The 25,191-nt window shown below is 35.0% G+C and overlaps 1 protein-coding gene across 1 annotated transcript; it reads left to right on the forward strand.

Moving 5' to 3' along the window:
- Nucleotides 1-1,403: 1,403 nt before the first annotated feature.
- On the forward strand, nucleotides 1,404-18,094 carry LOC136821059 (glycine dehydrogenase (decarboxylating), mitochondrial-like). The gene is made up of 29 exons (XM_067077296.1): nucleotides 1,404-1,468; nucleotides 1,854-2,135; nucleotides 2,607-2,685; nucleotides 2,855-2,990; nucleotides 3,721-3,885; nucleotides 4,132-4,209; nucleotides 4,446-4,602; nucleotides 4,869-4,980; nucleotides 5,355-5,439; nucleotides 5,809-6,011; nucleotides 6,208-6,263; nucleotides 6,482-6,565; nucleotides 6,817-6,897; nucleotides 7,550-7,650; nucleotides 8,158-8,242; nucleotides 8,473-8,514; nucleotides 8,824-8,966; nucleotides 9,269-9,344; nucleotides 9,789-9,914; nucleotides 10,543-10,622; nucleotides 10,843-10,912; nucleotides 11,252-11,364; nucleotides 11,885-12,068; nucleotides 12,609-12,684; nucleotides 13,112-13,207; nucleotides 13,900-14,007; nucleotides 14,312-14,376; nucleotides 16,181-16,261; nucleotides 17,218-18,094. Exons 2-29 carry the CDS (start codon nucleotides 1,875-1,877, stop codon nucleotides 17,350-17,352), a joined length of 3,078 nt encoding a protein of 1,025 aa, XP_066933397.1. The 5' UTR covers nucleotides 1,404-1,468; nucleotides 1,854-1,874; the 3' UTR covers nucleotides 17,353-18,094.
- Nucleotides 18,095-25,191: the final 7,097 nt, after the last annotated feature.

The following is a 25,191-nucleotide window of genomic DNA, read 5'->3' on the forward strand; positions in this document are numbered from 1 at the left end:
GTTACTTATTCTAATTACTCGGCTACAATGATTTCTCGGCTACTCGGCAGGAGATTCCGCTTTCAGGACCATGAACACTTTACTCTTCCTTTCTTTTCTAGCCTCAACAGAGACTGTCCTGGCATTTTCCTTTGGAGTGTGTCAAATGAGATGGAGTTTTTATAAGATACTTTAATAATTGGTCATTTGAAGTAATAAAAATGACGAGTTCTTTATAACAAAATTGTTTTATTACTGCTTAACGACCAACCAAATCAAATAAGAACTTGTAAAAACTCCATCTCGTCCCGAGCGTGGCCACTCAAATGTAATATTAGTCCGGGGAAGGAATTCGACGGGAAATGAAATCTTACTCAAAAACAATAAATAAATTGTTTAAATGTTTTCTCAGTCAGAACTATTTTTTCTTAGTGATGTTGATGGGATGACCAGAACCATTTTACAAAGCAAATGTATAACATTTGATTCATAGTTTTTATCACGTCGACTCAGAATTTCCCGTGTGATGATAACGCAAAGGAAATTCCCATTAGTCTTTTGAATGCAAAGAAATACACCGAGTTAGAGCTTTAGGACAACATGTAATCAAATTAAATTACGACGCGCAAAACAAATGATAGCAAAGAAAAGTATTAATTATCAAAGCTAATGCATCAAGAAAGTTTACAGAAAAAGCCTTCATGCATAACATTGTACCTTTCGTGTAGTTATTGTGGATGGGGTAATCAGTGCAAAAACACGTGTTTTATTAAGAGATTGTGAAAAAATGTTACAATATCACCACTTTTTAAAATATCTCCATTCAAAGAGTGGATGATGAATTGAAAGAGGCGTAAAACCAAGAAAGTTTTAAAACTTTCTTGGCAAACTGAACATAAAAAATATAACGAATACTTAGCGAATCTGTGACTACGTTTTAAAGTTCATCCGCAATTTCATCTTTCGTAATGTTTGCAAGTACCTTTTTCAAACTTTCAAATGAACAGAGGTTTATAGTTAAAAACGATTATCCAGATTGAACGCTCGGAAAATGCGTGTGTCTTTTGTATCAAATCACACGCGGCGAGCCCACGGCGAATCCTGGCGTGTTCAAGATCGTGTAAAATAGTTAAGTTATAGTTACATAATATTTTCTGATTGGAATACAAAAAGAGAGCGTTTAGCTTAGATGTATGAATTTGACATGAGCATACATTTTACACTTGCTGTTCACACTGGTCATTCTACCTGAAAGTTTTTCACGAATTTTTAATTTAGAGCGGTCGGGATTTGTTGGAATTTCGCGCGTAAATTTTCACGCCATTTTGAAAACACTTACGTCATTTGGACCCTCGCCAAAATGTGGACGGGGTTTTAAAAAGATGCCGTTTTGTTTACAAAAAAAGCGGATGTGTTGGGGGTTTTCACAGAGAGCATTTTTGGAAATTTTTTCTGGAAGATCAAGATCTGGTTGCTCGTCATCTTGCTGGTTTGTCATTCTTTCTTATACTTGTCTAGTCTCTCTTATTCTTAATGCTTCTGATTTTTACTATTCTACATTATGCAATCATTTTGGAAAGTGAGAGTTTTTTAATTAGTTTCCAAATTTGGCTGTAAGAGAGGCAAAACTGTTAATAGTAGTTTTTACCCTCTTGTGTTTTCAAATCTGTCAGCCTGTTTTTCTTCTTTAATTGTATATAAGAATTTGATAACAAATTGTCTAGAAATTGAGGATTGTTGTCTATTTCCAGTTTTCATATATTATATAAAATACATAGTTTGATAGAACTAGAATGAAAAATATATTTTTGAATGTTCTTTAATGATGAGACACCACCAGCAATTTCAGAGAGCTACATTTTGTTTTGTTTTAGGTTATAGAAAAAAACATTTAAATGGCTTCAAGATTGGCTGTTCAATCAGCATGGAAGATACCAGGAAGATTCAGTAGTCGATTCAATGTGCAAAAACTAAGAACTTCTGTGCAAAACTCACCACGATACATCTCCACAACTGCTCACAAATTTGCTACACAAGAAGAAGATGATCTATTTAGCATCAAAGAAATTTTACCACCACAAGATGCTTTTGCTAAGAGACACATCGGTCCAAGAAAACAATATAGAAATGAAATGCTTAGGATTTTGAATTATGAGGTAAGTTTTGAAAAACTATTTTTTAAGTTTTTCTGTGTTTGTGCAGGTCTGAGTGTCTCCTTAGAAATGGACTTCAAACCCCTCCTAGAAAGACTAGAGGATACTATTGAAATTATTAAATAGAATTCATAGATTATATACCCTTTGTCTAAATTACCCTATGCAAAAGAAGGCCCATTCTGAGAAATGAAACCTCAAAAAACGTTGCATGTTGTGGTATCTCATTGAAAAACTTCATAGTATTATTACAGTCATTATGTAATATGATACAAAAGATAAACATCACTATGCTTGAAAAAGTTCTCAGAAATTGTCAAACAAAATGTCTTGCTAATTTCAAGTTATTTGATATATTGTAAGTCTATGATTGTTGGATCTTTTTTCAATGGAATAAAAGGTATTGCAACAAGACAAGGGATTTTAGGGGTATAATATAGGATTATGATTAAAATTTCTCTTCATGCTTTTTAGGATATTGAAACTTTTGTCGAAGCAACCCTACCATCAAGCATCATTTTGAAAAATGACTTAGACCTTGACCCTCCAAAAAGTATGTTCTAAATTTTTTAATATAATTCTGAAAATCTTAGCTACTGTAATTTCCTATCTTAAAAAACAGCTCACTAGATTTTTCTAAGACCAATTAGGCTAAGTTTGTTTAAAAAAATTGACAAATATTACAAAGCTAAAACTTCATACTTTTATTATAAAATTATTAGCTGAAGAGGAATGCCTCAGGCGATTACGAGAATTTGGTAAACTTAACAAAGTTTGGCGGTCATACATTGGACTGGGTTATTACAATACTATCGTCCCACCAACTATTTTAAGAAATCTTTTGGAAAACCCAGGATGGTATGTTCATTCTTTATTCATTCATTCTACTTCCTAAAAATTTATGCTTTGAAAATATATAAAAATATTCTTCTCTTGTTGAGCAGTTTTCTGTGAAAAGGAGTCTGATTCCCTATCATGGTATCTTTTAAACCTTTGTAAATGCAAAATTTTTATAAGGTTTCTTGCCTTTCAAGAAATTATATGTTAATCCAGGCATCAAAAAAAGGGATAGAAAGTGCATCACAATTTTTTGATAAGCATGATTTTGTATCCTACGATTGATAAATTTTCAATTTTTAGCTTGTAAGTAATCCAAAAACGCATCGCGAATTGCGAAATGTGATACGCTAATTCAATCCCTGTAATCTCTTATTTCCCACTCCAGCACATCCCAGAGGAAAATATCTTGTCCCGTCCTTTGTTTTGAAGATGTGTCATTCATCCTTTGGAACCTTAGGTGCCGTGGTATAGTGGTAGTCGACCTTGGCTTCTGTGCAGGGGCCAGGGTTCGATTCCCACTCACGGCAGTTCACTTGGCAAGTGAACGTTCCTTCGCCCGGGTCAATCCATGCCATGTGAGGGGAATTGGGTAGTCAGTTCAAGGTGCTGACGGGATGCTCATTAGTAAGCGTCTATAGTTGCGAGAATAGGCCTCTAAAGCCTCCTGCAACTCAACCAAATAGAAATAGAAATAGAAACCAGATTAAAGATTCATAAAATAAGTTAATCCTTCTGTTTTTCATTCCAGGACAACACAGTATACACCTTATCAAGCAGAAATTTCACAAGGGCGCTTGGAATCTCTCTTAAATTATCAGACCATGGTTTCTGATCTCACAGCATTACCTTTTGCAAACTCTTCTCTCCTTGATGAAGGTACAGCAGCTGCTGAAGCTCTTGGTCTTTCATTCCGGTAAGCTTAAAAATTATTTTTAGATAAAAATATTTTTTTACAATGTTGTTTCCCCTCATACAATGAAAGATCTCCATTACTGGACCCTGAATCCCTTTGATTAAATAAAAGAGTTCTAGTCTAGTGAGACTAGAAGACCAGGTAGGGCCTTCGATCAAATTCTCTCTCCCACAAGTCTCTTTCTTTATACAAATAGATGTTGATATTTTCTCTGTTTATTAATTATTTATTTTTCATCAATTTTAGTGTCAATAAAAAAAAGAAATTCTTTATTGACAAAAACTGTCATCCACAGACAATTGCACTGGTAGAAACAAGAGCTAGGTATTGAATTATTTGCTTTAAAGTTTTCCAAAAACATATTCATAATTATTTTTTCTTAAACTTTTTAAAATGTTTGGTAATTACATTCAAAAACCATTCACTTTATGAGATTTACTTAAATATTCCTTCATTGAGAATACCTGATGAAATATTACCCTTGCTAAGAATAATCTTTATTCTAATTGAAGACTGTTGAAGATTTAAATTTATTAGATTTTTAAAACTCTATTTTACAGTACTATTGCAAACGCCAGTATGGAAATCATCGTAGGAGATTACAAAGAATTTGATTTTTCTAATAAAGATGTCAGTGGTGTTTTATTCCAATACCCTGATACAAACGGACATATTGAAGACTTTACTGAGCTTGTTGAAAAAGCTCATGAGGGTGGCGTAAGTCCTTCTAAGCTATTCTTGTAATTGTTGAAATTATTTTTACTTCAAATAAATTTGATAAGATTGAAGCTTAAAGATTTCATAACTGTTCTTTTGAATTGAGTCATTCTATCAATTAACATTAGAATGCAATAAGTTTAATTACTTGCTTGATGAAAGATGTTTGTTTCTTATATTCAATATTTGTTGATTAAAATAAATTTTTCCAACAATCAACTCATAATATAAAATACAAAATTCATTTTGAAATTGTCTTACTTCAGGCATTGGCTTGCTGTGCAACAGATTTGTTGGCATGTGCTATGCTTAAACCCCCTGGTGAATTTGGATGTGATGTTGCCTTAGGAAACAGTCAACGTTTTGGTGTCCCACTTGGTACGTATAAAGCTCTTATATATTTCAAAGTGGCTTTATCAAATTATAATATTTGGTTCTAAAAAAAAGGATTAAATTTTGAAAATTGAAAATTTCTAGATAAATTCTCTGGCAGTTAATCCTGGAAATTCACAAAATTGAATTATGTGAAAATTCAGTTCATAATGTACCCCTAGTTTAAATCAATGTATATTGTTATATTTTGTAGCTTTTTAAGTTCTTTGATTCATATTCAATGGATATATTTCCTTTGCAAGCCCAAAGCAAAATATCCAATTTATTAATTAATAGGCAATGATTTCGAGCAAATTTGATTAATTCTGTTTGTAAAAGAAATCCGACATTGAACTCTGTTCTGTATTAAAATCTTTCAGGTTACGGAGGTCCACATGCAGCTTTTTTCTCAGTGACTGATAACTTGAAACGTTTTATCCCTGGTCGTGTTGTTGGAGTCTCAAAGTAAGAATATTGATTATCATTAATTAGTCATATTTCTTTGTTGTCAAAGCAGAAAGACCAATCTCTTAGAATATTTAGATTCTCTCTATATAAGATGAACCTTTGATAATGAAATAGGCCCTTTCATCTTATAGAGGAGAAATTCATCCACATGACGGAAGCCAAATCACGTTGTCAAAAGTTTATCTTGAATAGAAAAATTCTCACTTTCCTAAGATACTAATTTTGAGATTTGCCTATTTGCCGAACAACAATGATTTGTGGTTTAGTCTCTAGGATCTTCTCACTTTGGAGTTAGAAAATTAGGTGTATCAAGTTTAGTTTAATAGGAGTTACATTTTTTTTAAATGATATCATGATTTCTTATAGAGATGTTCATGGCAACCCATGCTATCGTCTTGCTTTACAAACCAGAGAACAACATATCCGTCGTGATAAAGCCACCTCTAATATTTGTACAGCTCAAGCCCTTCTTGCTAACATGTCTGGCATGTATGCTGTGTACCATGGACCTGAAGGCATTGCTAATATTTCCAAGAGAGTACATAATGCTGCTCTCATCCTTGCCGAAGGTCTGTAAATATTTAATTATTTTGAGGGCATGTTTTTTAATAACTTTGATCAGCTTCCAAAATCCAAATAATTTAACACAGTATAAGATTTTCTTACGATACCTAATAGTTTTTTTAAAGAAATTTCAGTTAAAGTGAAATTTAATTGTCCTTTTAATTTAAGCTTTTTTAAAAAACTTTTGTGATTTTTTTTCAGGTTTAAAAGTTGGTGGATATACACTCGCAAGTGAAAGTTTCTTCGATACTGTCAAGGTATTGTTTATCTTATACTTTGTGTTTTATCATACATCAAGTCGTTAACTCTAATGTTTTATAACTACTATTTTAACGCAGTTCAGGTCAGATTCACTAAAGTTATTTCAGATCTTTTATAGCTTGAGTATATGAAAATATTGAGTGGGGTAAGCAAAATTAATTGTTCAAACAGCATTGAAAGTAATTACTTGAGTCCATCCTTTTCCTTTATTCAGGTTGTAGGAATTAAAGATAAACAGTGGTGTATTGACAGGGCTGCTTCCAAAGAAATTAATCTTAGAGAATTCCCTGATGGAAGTGTAAGTAAACTTTTTTTAAGAATCCTGGTGATATCCCAAGGTCCTTTATTTAAAAACACTTTCATTCTAGCTAAAGATAGAATTTTACAGGGCTTTCTCAAGTTCTATTTCAAGCAAACTCAGAAATGTCAACTTTTCGACAATGCAATATTTTCGACTTTGTTCTGCTAGCAATATTATCTTTTTCATAATCTAGTGACAGTATCCAAAATGGAACTTTAGAACAAACATACCTGACTATCTCCTTTCAGCTTGGAATTTCAATGGATGAGACAATCCAAGAGAAAGACTTAGATGATCTGTTTTGGGTGTTCAGCTGTGGTGAAACTGCTGTAAGAATCTCAAACCCTTCAATGATAGGCTGTTATTTAACTAAATTAGCTTAAGCCAGGATTTTGGCTTCAAGGGTTTTCAATAAAACATTTTTAGTATCTTGTACTGTTTCTAAGCTGTGATAAGCTGATGCTAGCTTAATAATGGTCGGGTAGCTCAATTGGTAGAGCATTCACCTTACAATCTAAGGGTTGTGGGTTCGATCCCCGGTCACCGCCAACTCAGCGGATTAGTAGCTTAGATTGGGTAATCTGATCTAGGCGGTAAGTTACTGGGAGCTGAGGGTAGGTGTGGCGCTCCACCTCAGCATTCGATCTCCCAGGTCTAGCGCAAATAGAAAAGGGGATAGACTCCCTCACTTCCGGCTCTGCTGACAGCCACCAGATGAATATACTTACTTACTACTTACTAGCTTAATAAAATAAATTAATAAATTTGGGGATATAGATCTACATCATCCAAAGTTGTTGATATTTTTTGGCTTACCCAAACTATTTTATTCAATCTTAAAGCTTTCAACAAAAAATATCAAATTAAATTTCCTACTTCCAACTTTCCTATAATTTGCCTTACAATCAGCACTGCTTGTATAGCAAGTTTCATTCCCATACTAATCTAGAATATTCTACCACAACCTTTTTTGTTTTTTAGGCCCACATTGCATCAGAGATGAGCTCTCCACCACAACAAAGTATTTTATCCAGCGATTTGAAGCGGAAAACAAGCTTCCTTGATCATCCAGTGTTTAACAGGTTACAAAGAAAAATACTTTTGATTGATTGAGATCTACATCTAGCTCGCTTTGCTTTTGACCTTTTTAATATTTCGTTCCTATAAAATCAGAACTTTTTACCACATTGTAAATCAACGCGAAAAAATTTTCAAAAATCTTCTCATTTAAAAGATTAATTGGGAAATGCTGACACCGAAACTTACTTTAAAGGTTTTATTTTTACATTTAAGTGTTCCCGTTTCATATCAGACACATATTTCATATCAGGACAGTGTCTCTCTATTGTTATATTATGCTGATATAAGCATAAAAATGCTTTTCTTTTCCTCTTTCTGACCAATCTTACTTTACAGTTCTGTCAGTACAATGTGTAAAAGCTTGTAAATTAAAATTGATGAGTAAGCAAACGATATCACTCTTATTTAAAAACAAGACCTTTAATAGATATTACTAGTTCTAGGCATAATAATACTTATCAAAGGTCTTGAATTAAGTATTTACTTTTTAACGTCTTTCTGTTGCACAGCTATCAGAGTGAAACGAAAATCGTCCGTTACATGAAGATGTTGGAAAACAAAGATCTCTCATTGGTCCACGCAATGATTGCTCTGGTATATTATAAACTTTAGTTCGCTCTGATGTTCTTCCAGCTTTTTGGAGTGATTCTTTGATTTCGTGCCCAGTGGAAGTTTCATGCACTTGAAAGATATATTTAAATCTGAGTTGTATTTCACAAAATGGATGACCGGGATGGACGCAGTGAAAATATACACATTGACATTTTGTTTTTTCTGTTTGTTTGAAAATATATACAATGGTAATTTGTTTCTTTCCTTTCTAGGGATCATGCACAATGAAATTGAATGCCACCTCGGAAATGATGGTAAGCCTATCGTTCGTTCGTTCACTCTTTCGTTGTTTATTTATTTCTTATCGAGTTTTTGAAGAAAGCTTGATTCGAATGAGATCTTTTGAAAACTCCTCTGGATATAATGGATTAGAAAATAAATCATAAATCATAAATCACTTAGACCTATCATTATGATCTTTAAAATATTCAACCAACCAATCTTCCACAAAATACATTACAGCAGGTTACAGATATTGGTAGATTTTCGTCACACAGGTAATCAGTTTTCTGATTAATATCATTCAAACTTTTCTTCAATTAAATTTTGTTTTCCTATTACAGGCGATCACGTGGCCCAAATTCACCAACATTCATCCATTCGTGCCTAAAGATCAAGCTGAAGGATATTATCAACTATTCAAAGAATTGGAAGATGATCTCTCAGAAATCACTGGTTTTGATGCTACTTCTCTACAACCTAACAGGTACCTAGCCTGTTTCCGCCAGCTATTGTTTAGCAATTGCAACGTTTTTTTTTTTCAAGGACCCATGCCTGAAAGTTCAATGCATTAGCTCTTTAAACTAGGGACTCGCGGTTCGAATATCCCACTCCTTGTAATGTCCCGTTCAGTTCATAGATAGCCGAGCCGGCTGGCATGGACCCCATGAAATCAATCAAAAGACTGTCTAAAATTCCTAGATTACTTGGTACTCATATCGGAAATATCGACTGTATGTTTGGCTTTGACTTAAATTGATTGTTTTTTACTTTATTTTCTATATACAGTGGAGCTCAAGGAGAATTTGCTGGTTTGATGACAATCAAAGCATATTTGAAGAGCATCGGACAAGAACATAGAAATGTATGGAAACTTTTTGAAAATGTTACTGATCATTTAGTACTAGATCATAAGTTTTATTTCTTCCAAAACACACCATCACAACAGAAGATTCTTATTCAATATCATAGATTATGTCTTTACTGCATCCAGTAAAATTTATCCAAAGTATCCCCATCCCCTCTTTTGCCAGAAAATAGGAAAAGGGTGGGGAAAATCCTTTTTGAAAATCCAGAAAGGGGAGGCGAAAGGGAGGAAGAAGAAACTGCGAAAAAAATTTCAGGGGGTGGGATTTTCTTTCAAGCCATAGGGGGGACTTAAGGGGGGGGTGTCAGAGAATTTTTTTTAAATTTTCAAGGGGGGAACCAATCTACCAGGACACTGTTATCTCATTGAACTCATTGAATCAAAGAAATAGCTCACCAGAAAACATATGTCACTCTAATGTAATTGTTCACTATCATTTAGATTTGTATCATACCCAAGAGTGCGCATGGTACCAACCCCGCAAGCGCCGCCATGGCTGGCTTCAAAATTATTCCCGTAAACACAGACAAAGTAGGCGGAATCGACTACAATGATCTTGCTTCAAAGGTAAGTGATTTTCAAATTCAAATTACAGAGGATAGATCTTATCGGAGTTTTTGATTTTTCTAAAAAAGCGATGCATTGTGGGATTGTTTCGGGGGTATTACATAGAAATCTCTTAGGAATTCCTCGAGGGAATTCTATTGTAATACCCCCCCCCGAACCAATCCCAAAAATGCATCGCTTTTTTAGAAAAATCAAAAACTCCGATAAGGTCTATTGTATCAAGATTATAACTGTATCATAAATTTAGATAGATCATTGTGTATACTATAGTAAGTATAGTTACGTGCAGTTTTGTCAACCTCTACTTCAAGAAGAAGAAAACGCTCGCATCTCCAATTTTTCTTTTTTTGCTAGTATGTAATGTTATCACGTCAATAAGAGCTTGACTAAGAATAACTTCAAAATTCTAATTCTTCTTTACGCCAAAAGTGCCCAATGAAAGCTCGGAGCTGTTAACGTTGGAAAAATAAAAGTGAGGCTTGAATAGCTTTTGGAACTTAGGTTTAATGCCTCCCGTATAAACGACAGTCGTCAGTCAAAAAATGTAAATTCCTTTTCCTGCCGATTTTGTCGTCCAAGTCTCGTCATTTTGATTTTTGAAACGTAAAGTTACTTATTATTTTTGTAGGTGGAGAAACATCGTGACAATTTGGCAGCCATCATGATTACCTATCCGTCAACCAGTGGTGTCTTTGAACCTGGAATCAGGTACTTGGTTGTTCGATTTGGTTTTGTTTCAGTATGTAGGACGAACTCAATCCCTACGGCGATCTTGCAATGTTCGCTTTCTGGCTTATCCTTTAAAAAGCAAAAATGAAAATTTTGGTTCGGTTCAGATTTTTCCTTTTTGGTCCGAAAAGATTTTTCAACTCATCTTGAGGAGCACTCGCATGTGTTGTTTTATCATTATTTATCTCCTTTATTTTAGGGACATGTGTCGATTGATTCACGAGAACGGAGGTCAAGTTTATTTGGATGGTGCAAACATGAATGCACAGGTTTGTCAGCTTTTATACCGAAGAAAATTGAAAAAACGTTCCAAGAAATTTTTTTTCTCCTTTTTTTCGCGATTTAACTCTGGAATACTTTTACAGAATTCTCAAGTTTTAAATTTAAATTAAAGACCGTATTTATATAGTATCTTTGTTACTTAAAATAATGATTTTGAAAATAGTATAAAATACATTATGTTCTATTCAAATCTTTCTCTAATTCGAAGAGTATTTTCGGTCGATCGAACAAGAGAGAGTCAACTGTATTGCGATTTTTACAAACCTAAAAGCTACTATAAGATCTTTCATTGATTAAAATCTTGACTTCCCTTTCTTCATCTCCAGGTTGGATTATGTCGCCCTGGTGACTATGGTGCTGATGTATGTCATTTGAATCTCCATAAAACGTTCTGTATTCCTCATGGAGGTGGTGGTCCTGGAATGGGTCCCATTTGTGTGTAAGTATAGCCTCTGCTAGGCTCTACCCTGCTGTACCAGCTTCTTTGGAACTTACCTCTTGAGTATAGCCTCTATAGGTTTTTTTAAAATCGCTTATTTATTTGCAAATAAGTGGTATGTTTATGATATTCATGACGTAATGTTTTCTACGGAAATACCCCGGGTCTAGCCAGTAGTGGAAAATTTAAACTAGACAGAATTTGTATAAAAATTTGCCACTACTGGCAAAAACCGGGGTCATTCCGTAGAAAACATTACGTCATGAATATCATGAATTTGCTACTCTTTTTCAATCAGACATTATTCAAATTATACTTTCTCTCACTCTTCTCATAAATGTCTTCCAATTTCTTGTTTTACCTCTTTTGAAGCATAAACGATGAGATTTACCCCTGCACTTTGCTCAGTTAGAAGCACGTTTGGGCCTAATGTGTTATATGATAGTTGTACGAATAAGCTTGCTCACGCACGCTTGTAAAATATGAAGATATATTAATTTCAAGAATGTTGATCTTTTAGGAAAAAACATTTGCAGCCTTTCTTACCCACCCATCCTATCGTCCCGCCCGTTGGAACTGACGCAGAGGGCGCCCAACCTTTTGGAACTATCGCCGCCGCCCCTTACGGCTCAGCAGCTGTATTGAGTATCTCGTGGGCGTACATTAAAATGATGGGACCTAAAGGTTTAACTAAAGCCACACAGGTTTGTCAATGCTCTAATTCTTCACGTTTTCGAATGAATTTTCTAGGGGATCTTTTAGCAGATGTTCAGCAAGTAAAGTTATTAAGCAGTTCACGTATTTGCACTTTTGAGGACGGTGGAGCTACTGAAACGATTTGGAACAACTTGCGGTTTTGACATGCAAAATCGAGAACGATAAAATTGTTGATTTACTCAATCAATCATGATCTAGTCAAATCAGAAGCTAACCGTCTCCATCGCATAAAAACACACATACATAAACTCGCTATTTTTTCTTTCCAATGGAAAGTCATGTGATACACTTTTCAACCAATTAGATTCTATCATTTCATTTGAGAATAGTCTTATATTGTTGAATAATTTTCAAAGAAATCTTTGACTTGTTTTTCTCCCGTGATCCACATTAGACTAAAAAGTCCTTTAGTTGCACTGCCCTGGCTGGAGTGGAGAAAAATTTTCAGGTAAATGTCGTACTTTTTGTGATGGAGCTTTTAGATTCTGAATTCCAAAGTATGATATTGATAATTTATTTTTTCATAGATTGCCATTTTGAATGCGAACTACATGTTACATCGACTGGAAGGTCATTTCGAGTTACGTTTCCGTGGCCCGAACGGTGAGCTATTTCTTCATATGTTTTAATAGAGCTTTGGATACGTTTCCGTGACCCGAACGGTGAGCTATTTCTTCACATGTTTTAATAGAGCCCTGGATACGTGTCCGTGGCCTGAACGGTGAGCTATCTCTTCAAGTGTTTTATCAGATCTTTCAAAATATCTGAAGCGGGACATCTGTTTTATATCCACAGAGAGATTTCGATTATTAAAATAAAGGTTTTCTCAATGTGGAGGACGTGAGAATTGATTTGAACTGTGAGAAGTTCGGATAATCTAAAAGTTAGTACCAGAAACTCTGAATGATGAAACCGAAACATGCTAATTGCTAAGCCTTGGTGAAACTTTTGATTCTTCTCAAAGCTTCTTCGCTGAAGTTAGTTATTATTTAACATTGCTTTATTTTGATACCATTTTTCTTTTTTACAGGAAATTGTGCGCACGAATTTATCGTTGATTGTAAAGAGTTCAAGAAATCAGCCAACATTGAGGTTCTAGATATCGCCAAACGTCTTCAAGATTATGGTAAGACATATAAAAATGATTGAAACGATTGAAGTCTCTGATTTTATTTTTCTAACTGACTTATACATAGTTTCTAACCACCCTTCATTTAGGGGGGGGGGTCCTGGATTTTGTTGAAACCCAGACAAGTGGGGTGTTGAAAGTTTGAATTTCCTACCTTCCTACCTAGGGGGTGGTCTTTATAAAATTATGTACAAAAAATTTTCTTTTCTATAAAGGGGGATTGCAATCTCGTTATCCTAGTAAAGGTTCTTTCTAACGTCATGCTGTCCCGTGTTATCCACAAAAAGAATGAACCTACTTTGGAGTCTCAATAATTCGAGCACTCACGGGGAACACAAATTTTTTTGAGTTAAGGAAATTTCGAGAGTAGGTTTATAAGGCATTGTTAACTGAAAGGACCATTAAACTTGTCCAAATTAAGGAAACATTTGAGTGCCTTATTACACAAATATTACTAGGCAAGTATTTAACGGCCTTGAAATTTGCACGATCTGAAATTAACACGAATCGTTCTGCTTTTTCAAGTAAACAGCGGCTGGTTTTGATTAAGGCTGATTAAGGGGGTTTTTATTAACGCGAAATATTTCAATCCGTGTAATAAAATGACTAGTAATATTCGTGTAATAAGGTAATAGATGTTCGAGTTAAAGAAACTCCACCGTACATACTTTACATCCACCATTTTCCAGGCTTCCACGCACCAACCATGGCCTGGCCGATCAGTACCGCTTTGATGATTGAACCGACTGAAAGTGAAACGAAAGCCGAATGCGATCGATTGGTTGATGCAATGATTTGTAAGTGAATTGCTTTTGAGACTTGTAGACACACACATTTAATTTATGCTTCTAAGGCCTGACTGTTAGAAATATGAGTGAGCTGGTCGGAATAATACAAAAAAAAGTATATTTGTTGTTGTCAAAAAAATGTTTTTCAATCTTCACTAATAAGTGACTAGCATATAATTTCCGTCAATTTGGTTGCTTTGAACTCATCCAACTCCTAGAGAATAGTTTCAACTTTTAAAAAGGCTTAATTAAAAGATATGTTTTTTTTTTACGTAACCCTAATTTTCGTTTATCTTTCCAAAATTTTCTGTAGCGATTCGTCAAGAGATCAGAGATATTGAAGAAGGGCGAATGGATAAATTGAACAACCCACTCAAGGTTTGAATTTCATAATTTGCTGTTTGAATACTACTGGGACCAATATTGGGGTCCCCTGACATCTCAAAAATATTCAAAAACTTTTTTGAAAGTAAAGACACGAATTAGGGCAGGAAGTAAAAAATGTGACGCCATAGGCAAAACTGCAAGGAGAAAATGTGTGCCAGAAAAACTGTTCCCAGTAGTATTCATTTTTGTGAAAGTCAAAATAAGCGATTGATGTTACCTTAAGTGGATAAATTTTGGCGGGGATTAAATTTGGCGAATTTGGCGAATTTAGCCAAAATTCGCCAAATTAAATCCTCGCCAAAATTTTCAAATTCGGCAATTCGCCAAATTAAATCCCCGCCAAATTTAACAAACATAGAATTATGTGAAAAATCACAACTTTTTAGTATAATTTTGAGTAATTTTCACTATTTCAGTGTGACAAAATTTCCAATTCGCCAAATTAAATCCTCGTCAAATTTTACGAAATTGATCTATCGCCAAATTAAATCCCCGCCAAAAATCGTATTTTGGCCAATCGCCTAATTAAATCCACGCCAAAATTTATCCACTTAAGGTATGTTACGTGAGCATGAAGATACTGAAGAGCATGACATTCTGAGCGAAATAATATATTACTTTAATAGGGTTGAATTTCTCGAGATTAAATTTCGCGAAACAGGGTTTTGAAAAATTTCGCGTGGATTTAATTTCATGAATAAGCCTGAAAACAGCTGAAAAATAGCCATTTTTTGCCAAAAATGGAGACTTTGGACTGGTTTTTCCGCCGAAAATGCGATTTAAAAAATTTTGTGGTGGATTTAATTTCGCGAGTCAGGAATCTTACGCGTTTTCGCGAGTTTTAATTTCGCGAAAATATCAAAAATTCGCGAAAGTTAATCCGAATAAAGTACAATAACCTACTAAAATATCCAAATGAATCTAAAACTTAACCAGAAACGATGCTTACTTTTGGTTTAAGATCGTTTGGTGACAAAATCAAACTTTAGCCCGCCATTCTTAGTTTGCATCGCTTCAGAAAGATCAGACATGGCTGTAACGCCCCTGGCCTGAGGGGGAGGGGGGCTAAAAGGTCGAGCAGCAATTGTTACCTGATTTTAGCCTGTGGCTAGGAGGGGGACTAACCATGTTAGGGGTCAGTTAAATTTTTTCAGATTGACCTGGGGGCTAGATTCTATGTTTGGTGAGTTTTTTCTGAACTTGTTTTTCTTTCATCATAAACTTCACTATGGAATATCTTCTGTCTAAAAAAGAGTGTTTCTGAGAAAACTGTGCGTGCGCTGAGCTATTACTAAAAATTTGTGCAATAGCATGTCTTCAATTCATATTGTTTTCAAAAGATTTGTGCAATAGAAGTTTTTTTTTAAATTTTGCATTAAGCTCAAGGAATTATAGGCCACCTACCAAACCATAGGTTGGCACTTTCTCATCTTATATTTTAATCTAAGCAATGCTCAAAAACTGAAAATTTAGTATCTAATATATTATCTGTAAAAATTCTTTAATCCTGTTGCATCTCCTATTTCTTAGGGCATTTATCATATTTAGCAATAAGCTAAATTAACTGTTGTATTTGTTTGATTGTTTGAAAAGGAAATTTGACGTGTCATTAGCTTAGGGGTCACCTAAAATATTTGGCAACCAGGGGTTACTGAATTCTTTGGGGGCACCTAAAACCTGCTGCCAAGCCATGTCAGATCATCTAAATTGAATTTCGACCTTATCTACCCCATGACCTACTCCCACCCTTATTTATTATATACATCAATTAATCGAGCACTCTCTCTTTTTCTAGAACTCTCCTCACACACAAGCAGTTTTAATGGAAGAGAATTGGGATAAACCGTACAGCCGTGAAGTAGCTGCATTCCCCGCTGTAAGTTGCTCTTGTTACCTTATCGGGGAAAACTTCGTCGGGGAAAATTTTCGTCGGGGAAAAATATTCGTCACTTGGCCAAAATTTCGTCACTTTTCCTCGACGAAGTTTTCGCCGATAAGGTATTATGTTGGAAGGTCCCCACAGCTGTACCCGAATCCTAATTAGTTTAGAACAAAAGGACTTTAACCGGTTGCGATTTTTCTGGTCTTTTCGACTGCTGTCATGAAAAACAAATAAACTACTATCTACTTAATAAAAGATAAGTTAGATTTAGGGTCAAACTCTTTTTTTTTCTTCAATTTCTTAACGTGTAATTACACAATTTTGGTCGTACTGAACTCGAAACCAGTCTCTCGACGGTGCTGAGTGTTTACAGATGCATATTTCCCTACTTTGTCTCTGGATCGAAAATATATTCCTGTCGAAAGTGCAGTTTCATTCTTTTGCATTATTACTAAACCTTCTCAAGAGAGAATGACAATGCCAATCTTTCATAGTGAAATATTAGCTTTAGTACTACCGAAACCTCGTTTCAGTGGACTTTATCATAACGCGTGAGAAAGGATGAATACACTATATTGTTATTGTGGTGTATAAAAGCGGTGGTTTCATTTAGTGTAGTACAGCACTGATTACTTTTAAGTCATTAAAAAAAAACAGTTTAAAAGTTGCGTAAGTTGTGTCCAGCTTAGATTTCCTTGATTCACAAAGCCGCAATATTGATTCCAGTATCCCAGCGTCGTTCCCGTGTATTTCAGGCTTTATTTACGTTACTGATTGACACCAGAGAATGATATTATCAAAAAGCCGATAATACGCAGAATTATACATTGCAGAATTTCGGGGACAGCTTAGGTGGTTTTGAAGGCGGGAGGGCGGGTAGAAGTTCGAAGAGAGATAAAAGAGTACCATGCATCGCTCAAGAATAATAAAAGAAAATATTATAAATTTAGCCATGGTCACTTCGATCCAAGTTCTGGCCCACAATAGGGCGTGTTGATGATGTACATGGCGATTCTCATCTCATTTGCTCATGCCCGCCCATGGAATCATACGAATATGATCAAAAGCAAGGTGGACTTGTTTAAAGAAGGGCGTTAACGCCCGTGTTAAAATAAAATGTTGAAAAATGATATGTTGATATATTGAGTCCAGTTATGAAGAATATTTTCACTGTCGTGTATCCAAGGTCTTACGAACAATTTTAAAGTGTGATTTACACGACCTATCATTTGAAAATGCTTTTTTCTGAAATGTTGTGTAAAATGACAGTGTTATGATGATAATTTTTAATTTTTAAAGCATTTATTTAAGAAAACCAAGAAAATATTATATTTTGAGACTACTTGTTCCTGTTTTTTGCCATATTTAAATGTTTTAATGACGCAATTGTATTTCGTAATCATTTATTATAAGAACATCTAAAATTCCGAATGTTCATATTAACTTGAGTTTAGCCTGAAAATGTTCTTAATTTCAAAGCTTTGTGAATATTACTGTGCAATTTCCGATATGTATTAGAGTCCGAAAAGTATTTAATTTGTTCTTGATATTTTGGTCATCGAAGCTTGATGTTCTTATATAGAACGTGACTCTAGAAAATGCGGACACTTCTATTTACCAGACGAAAAACTTTAAGCCTTTTTTTTAAGTTCTGTATCAATATTTAATGTTTTTTAAAGTTCCCCAACTGTTGTAATATTTTAAAGTCCTAGTAATTTTGTGAAAATAGTTTTGTTTTTTTGAAATTGTATTTTTTATTTTTAAGAATTTGTTTTCTGTTTTAATGGTTGTGAAGTGTTAAATATATTGAATGGGTTTGTTTTTTAATTCTTTGAGTTTTTTTTTTCAAATGTCCTCTCCTTGAAAATGACCAAGTTCTAATAAGAATGAAAAAAGAGTATGTACATTCTCAGAGGGTCACAATTTCCGAAAATTAAGACCAATATTAGGTAAAAATGGGTCAATAATATTTAAAAAAACTCTCTCCATAGTTCTAAAACGTTTTTTTTTCTTCTCGGGTCCATCTGGCAAGACCACTTCCCTGCTCCAGACCTTAATTCTCCGGACAGGCACTATATAAGTGTTAAATAACAAACAGGCCTGTAGCAACCAGGGAAGGGGGCACAGGGGCATTTGCCCCCCCCCCCCAAAGATTTTTTCAAAAGTTGGTAGCTTTGAAAAATCTTGTATTAATGTCTTCATTTTGAACATAATCCTTTAATTAGATGCGTTTTCAGCGTTTTTCAGCTTAAATTGCGAATTTTTTTCCCTCGGGCCAAACCTCACTTTGCCCCCTCAAAATGAAAATGCTTCCTACGGGCCTGACACTCTATTAGAAAATGAAGTTTATTATTCATCCTCTTCCATTCTAGTGAAGCTTCCTCATTCTTTCAGTTTTCCTATTAGAGGTTCCAATATTCAGCTTCAATTGCTAATTTCATTCCGCTCGAACTCGCTATATAATTAATTCTTGGTTGATTCAATATTATCAAAAAAATTCTTTATACGTGGGATGCATAATAAGCACATCACACGATATTTGTATCATAGCTCTCAAGAAGGATAGCTATCCCCAGCCATCTTTACAAGAATAGGTCTTGCAGCAGATAGGAGGAAGTTCAATATCCTTCTGGAGGAAATTAGCTTACAGTCTCACCAGGCTGAATTGCAGACCTCTATATAGATCATAGCTCTCAGAAGGAGCTATTATCAGCCCTTTTATAAAAGACTGGACCTAGTAGCAGATAGGACGGATCCAATAACCTTTTGCAGGAAATCAACACTTACTGATTCACCTTATTTTCTTAAGACTTGACCTTTTAGATATATAACTCGTGAGTCTTATACTTATTGAGTATTTCTTCCTGAGGTCTTATGGATCCTCTTAAATAGACGTGCTTGCTCTTTATTGTGACTTGGCGAATTTGGCTCTTCCAAGTAAAAAATATGTTCATTTTGTTTGTTCGATCTGTTATTTTTTTCAATCAACCCTGGGTGTTTCGAGTTTTCACCCTTTGATACATCTTTATTTACTTGTTACTCAAGGACAAGTATCACCTCGATCCTGTGGACACTAAATTTTCACTGGTAGTTTTTTACATATTCTCCAATACCCCTGTAAAAAATATCTTCCAGCCTACGGAAGAGTCCAATTACCTTCCCCATTACTTTTACCCTTTGGTAAATTGAATGTTGTGGAACCATAACAGTTTAATATGTAAAGCAAATTGTGTATATGAAGTAAATAAATCCTCATAATCAAGTGGTATTACTAATTTTAGATTCACAGACATCGTTTTCATTTTTATGACTTTTTTTGTGGTTCAACCAAGAAAATTAAATCAAAATTCTTACGTTGGCACAGTTATGAAATTTATCTTAACCTTTTTTTGTAAGAATGAGAGTTCTTTCAGGGGGGGGTCGGTACTAAAATGTCAGACATATATGAGTACTAAAAGGATTTTCAAGAATTTCTTGCATACCACCACCTATTTTTCGAAAATGTTATTTTAGTACACATGTACTAAAATTATTTTGAGCAATTTAACATGGATACCACCCATTTTTTGCCCTTTTACGAGTTTAAATTTACCAAAATGGGGTCATTGTTACAAACCTAGTCGAATTTAGCGCATCAATCTGCGAAATGATATAATTTTATTACTAAACTGTGCTAAACTGTACATAAAAATATTTTTAAAAAAATATTTAAAAAATTGGAAAAATTTTGAAAGATTTCTGAAGATTATTTCGAAAATTCCTGAAAAAAAAATCAAATTTTTTCCAAAATTGTTAAAAAAATGCTCCATTTTGGCTGATTTTAGAACAAAATACTAAGATTTTTCAAATATTTCTTTAAGGGACCACCTTTTTGGTATTTTAGTACACATGGTACTAAAATTATTTTTGAGCTTTTTTGCAGTACCACCACGTCACTAAATGTCATGATGTCTGAAATTTTAGTACCGACCCCCCCCTGGTTCTTTTCGAGTTTTAAGCCTAAAATATTCTTATTTTCACCGTTTTGTGAATATTATGTTTGTGCAATTTCCAAAGATATTGGGTGTTTGAAATCTCTTAACATTATGGTCATTGAAGTCTTATGCTCTTATAGTTAGTTTGTAGTGTAAACACCACAAGAAAATTCCTAATAGAAAATTACAGCTATAGCCCCCAAACTAAGCATGGACAAAAGGGGGTTACACTGTTAGGGTCACCGACAAAATCCACCCCAAAAAAGTGACCAAAATCTAGGACTACGTCATCGGCAAAATATTTTAATATCACGCATTTTGGTCACGGATTGATATGAGTTAGAGGTCAAATTTGTTTAGCGAGACTTTACCTAAACCAACTGAATTTCATATACCATGGATACAATTACTTGATGCCAGCCAAACATAAAATCTTAGATCGGATTTTTTGTGAAAGTGGTACCACCACTACGAAAAGTTTTATAAATTGACCCTCGTTGAGTAGTACTACCATTAGGGTACCACTTTTCTAAAAACTCCGATCAAAAATGATGGATGTGGAACTTTAATCCATGGTTTATAAAAGTCAGTGCCCAATCCTCTGAAATATGAACTTTCTATAAAGGAATAAAGATACTTTTAATATTTTCCCATCCCATCAAAAAAAAAATCGCAAGTCACAATTCACCACTTTGTTGATAAGGAAGTCATTTTGCAGATCATAAAAATTTAATCCTTGCATCAATTGAGATTGAATAATCAGAAACCTCAAATGTCTATACTACCAATTCAGAGTAATTACTTTTTACCTGTAGGAGTGTCAAATGTCAGAACCAGATCAAAATTTTTTTTTTTAACTCTGACCCGAACCCGGGGAGGAGTACTTAGACAAATGGAGGGTACGGTATGTTCCGCCCTTAAGGGTACCTTTTTTTGGATTTCCAAAGTCCCTCTAAGGGTCGGAAAAATCAGAAAATCGAATTTTAGTCCCGCTAAGGGTCAGTCAACTTTTTAACCCCGGAAAGATCGACATTTTGTCAAAATTGGTCAAAGTTTCCCATAAGGGTTGTAAACTTCACAAAATCTTCCTTTGTTTTCTCCTTTTTAGTCCCGGTAAGGGTCCGAGGGCCAGAAGTCGGGCGGCACCCCCCCCCCGTCAACTCGCAACCCTAGTACCCCCTCCTGGAGTCCCAAAGATATATGGTCACTTTACTTCATATATTAATGCCATACTAGAAAGTTATACGGCAAAGGAAAGTATTCTTAAAGAGAATGATCTAATAAATTAGATTTTCAAAAATTGAATGTAGAAAAAGTGAAGATTTTTTTTTCTTTCAAGAAATCATGACATAAGACTTTTCAGAATATTTTTTGAACCTTACTGATTTCGCAAATCTTTGTTCAGTTCAGGTTTTTCGCATTTCTCCTCCCCTCTAAAATATCTTTCCAACGATGTATAAATTTTTACTATACCATACATAAATGGGTGCTGAAAAGCTGTTTCAAAATTAAAGTGGCCACATAATTTTGAGGCTGACCTTGTTATTTTTCAAAATATTGAGCCAGTCAACTACAATCAGTGACAATATATGTGGCCCCCCTAATATCAGTGTTGATGTGAGATTTTTCTGAGCATGGTGGCAGCCTTTCCAGCCATCAACATTGATACTAGGGGGAAGGAAATTCTTGCCACAATATTTAATCACAGATTGTAGCTTACACAAATTGGTATTAAATAATTATAAAGAGTGGGTGAGACTAAATAAGCAAATAAACAGACAATATATGTTGGACGCCCTAGAAGAATGTTCGCAAGTTAATTTATTGTATTCCTACACCTAAAGCCAATCCCATTCCCACTGTTCTTGAGCTGAAGACGTTGTCTTTTTTCCTACAGCGAGTCAAAAGATTCCCCAAGCCACTGAGAATAAGTTGTAACACCCCTGTATCACAGACTCGCTGGGACTTCAGCCCCACTGGAAAATTTAGCCAAATTCGTTCCTGGTGGGGAAAATAGCCTACGTTTTCAGCCCCACTGGAAAATTGACTTTAATTTCATCCCCATTTTAAATTCAAAAGAAAAATTTGCACTCCAAAACCATCCCCACTGGATTTTTTTACCTGAGAACAATAATCCCCATTGGGATTTCGAAAGAAATTTTCATTCCCACCGTGGGTAGAAGCTCTACCGGGGCTGCGAGATAGGGGTTGTTTTAGTTCTTCCTAGGACTCATAGGATAAGTGGCTTCTTTCTTTCTTTCTTTCTGGTAGTAATGTATATGGCGTATATCTATGGAAATTTCAGAACTTGTCACTGTACCTAAAACGATAAACTAGATACAATAGTATATAGAGTGCTGGAAAGTGCTAAAATTGAGACGAAGAAATTTCGACTTTTCAAATAATTTTCATATGTGGAACAAAGACCTATCATCTCCCATGACGAGAGCCAACCAAACCACAGACCGGGTGTTTCATGAATCCAAATGTCTTTGTGTATTTGTGTATTTTTATTGGACATCCAAGGCAACAAAACGACTTTCACAAACTAACAATTAATCATGGATCCATATTACAATTTGCATAAATTAGAATACCTTAAAGCTATTACACAAAGCTGATACGTTTTTTGTCATGCAGAATTTGCAGTTTTCTACCGTTTCTCGCATTCCTCCTCTTTGAAATATCATTATGAATCGCGAAATTTAGTACACGTAAAAAGAAAACACCACGAACCATAACCCGCAAATTTTAATAGTAGACATTGGTTTAAATTTCCAACTGATAACGCTCCCATGTTCCTATTATGCCAATCTTTTGACAATTGAGACGAATCCCCAAGGTTTAGACAAAAATGGGACCTTGGTATTACATTATAAATTAAGCAACTAAAGTCAAAATAGTCTATCCTTTGGTAGAAATTTTCACCCAAGCTTTTCAGAAGACTTAGCAAAACAAATTTCTCCAACGAAACACTTTTTCACTTTAATTTAGTCTAGGGGTTAGTTGCTGAGGGTCTGACCTCTAGCCCTCACAAATACGACTTTCCCCAACTCTAGTCATGCCCCCCCCCCAATATTTTGCTTTAAAAGATCTTACATATACCGTTTAGAGGGGTGAAATAAGGGTGAAAAGTCGAAAATTTTCTTCGTCGCCCAACCATGGTGGGCGACATATTTTTTTGGCCCCTCAATTCCATTCGCACGCCGGGGGCCATGCTAGTAGCACCTAAGAGTCGTTTTGAGTAAAAAATATTGTTACCATATCTAAAATTGATTTACAAAAATTTACAGAAAGCGCATTCTCTTTTGTACCTCGACTTGCAGCAGCAGCAGCAGCAGCCCACAGTCAAATCACTATCTAAGAAATAAGCTCAAAACTGAAGAAAATTCGCAATTTTTTGCCGAAAAGAGTTTACAGTCGGTAGAGCTTGTACATTGACTTCATTACGGCTGTAAACTCCGCGAATTTAGCTGACTCTCGTTTATTCGAACTTCTACTCTTTGAATATTTCTATAATTTGAACTAGTTCCAGGTCCCTATCAATCAGAAACCCTGCTCCTAAAATGCTTTCTTTAATTCGAATCTTTCTGTTATTCGAACAAGTAAGATTCCCCGTTCGTGATCAAATTAGCAGGGCTCTCTAATTCGATCCTCATAGAGCCAAGAATTTTCTTCGAATGAAAAGATTCGAATTATACCAAAAGTGTAGTCGAGTAAGGGAATTTCGAGTTATGGAGTAAGATTTATAACAAGTATAAAACTTGTTCGAGATAAGGAGACACTCGAGTTATAGAGGTTCGAGTTAGAGAGACTCAACTGTATACATTCCCCGACTTAACTATCCCTTTTTTATAAGAACAAACTATATAAGAACACAAGGCTTCGATGGCAAAAATGATAAGAACAAGTTAAGAACATTTTTAAGCTTGAAACCCAAAAAATTAAGAACATCCCAAGGCTTCAAAAATTTTGGATGTTCTTATTAAAAAAAAAACGTGTAACATTGTCTACACACAAGGAAGTACAACAACAATCCTTAATCAGATTCTTTTCTCTTTCCCACGAGCCTTAATGGCAAACAAGAAACCTCAAACACTTACATGACTTACAAAAGCCACTACCTTCACTGATTTGCTTGTTGCTAAGCAACCGAAAACACAAGAATTTAGATTTGTTCGAAGTTCGAAGTATGTGCCAACTTATTCTTACCTCCTATATTGCTTTGTCATGACTTAGAAAACTTCCCCTGCGCTGCGGAAAAATTTAATATACCATTTTTTAGCTCTGTTCATTAAGTTAATCGACATTTTCCTTCATGAGACAGACAGACTGGGTACTTTATGAAGGTTTTTTTTGCCTATTCTCCACTACGGAGCAGAGCAGAACCCCCATTAGGATTGAACCCCCGGGGGGTACTAGCGTTGCGAGCTGATGGTTATGTGCCGCCCGACTATTGACCCTCGGACCCTTAGCGGGACTAAAAAGGAGAAAAAATAGGAAACGATTTTTACGACCTTTAATGGGACTAATTTGACCAAACTTGATCTCTCAAGGAGTAAGAAGTTGAAATTTCCTATTTTTCTGACCCTTCTTTGGACTGAAATTTAATTTGGTTTTTTCAACCATTACAGGGAATTTCAGGCACTTTTAAGGGTGGCACATACCCGTACCCTTCACTTGCCTAAGTACCTCCTCCCCCGGGGATTGAACGAATGTGTTTAGAAAGATATTAATCCAACTATGATTATATCGAAGTCGTAGAAAGTTTTCTTCATTAGGATTTTTCAAATTCACTTACCCTTTGACCGGGGGGGGGGACTAGATTCAAAAACGACCGTACGTGCGGTCAAAAAGAAGGCCTTCGAAATTGGCCGCGAAAGATCGACCATTACGTTGCATTTTCTTGATGATTTTAGACCATTTTGAAGCTGAAAATCGTCAGATTTT

This window comes from Clytia hemisphaerica, unplaced genomic scaffold, assembly GCF_902728285.1.
Source record: "Clytia hemisphaerica strain Z4C2 unplaced genomic scaffold, Clytia hemisphaerica genome assembly, whole genome shotgun sequence".
Taxonomy (NCBI): Eukaryota; Metazoa; Cnidaria; class Hydrozoa; order Leptothecata; family Clytiidae; genus Clytia; species Clytia hemisphaerica.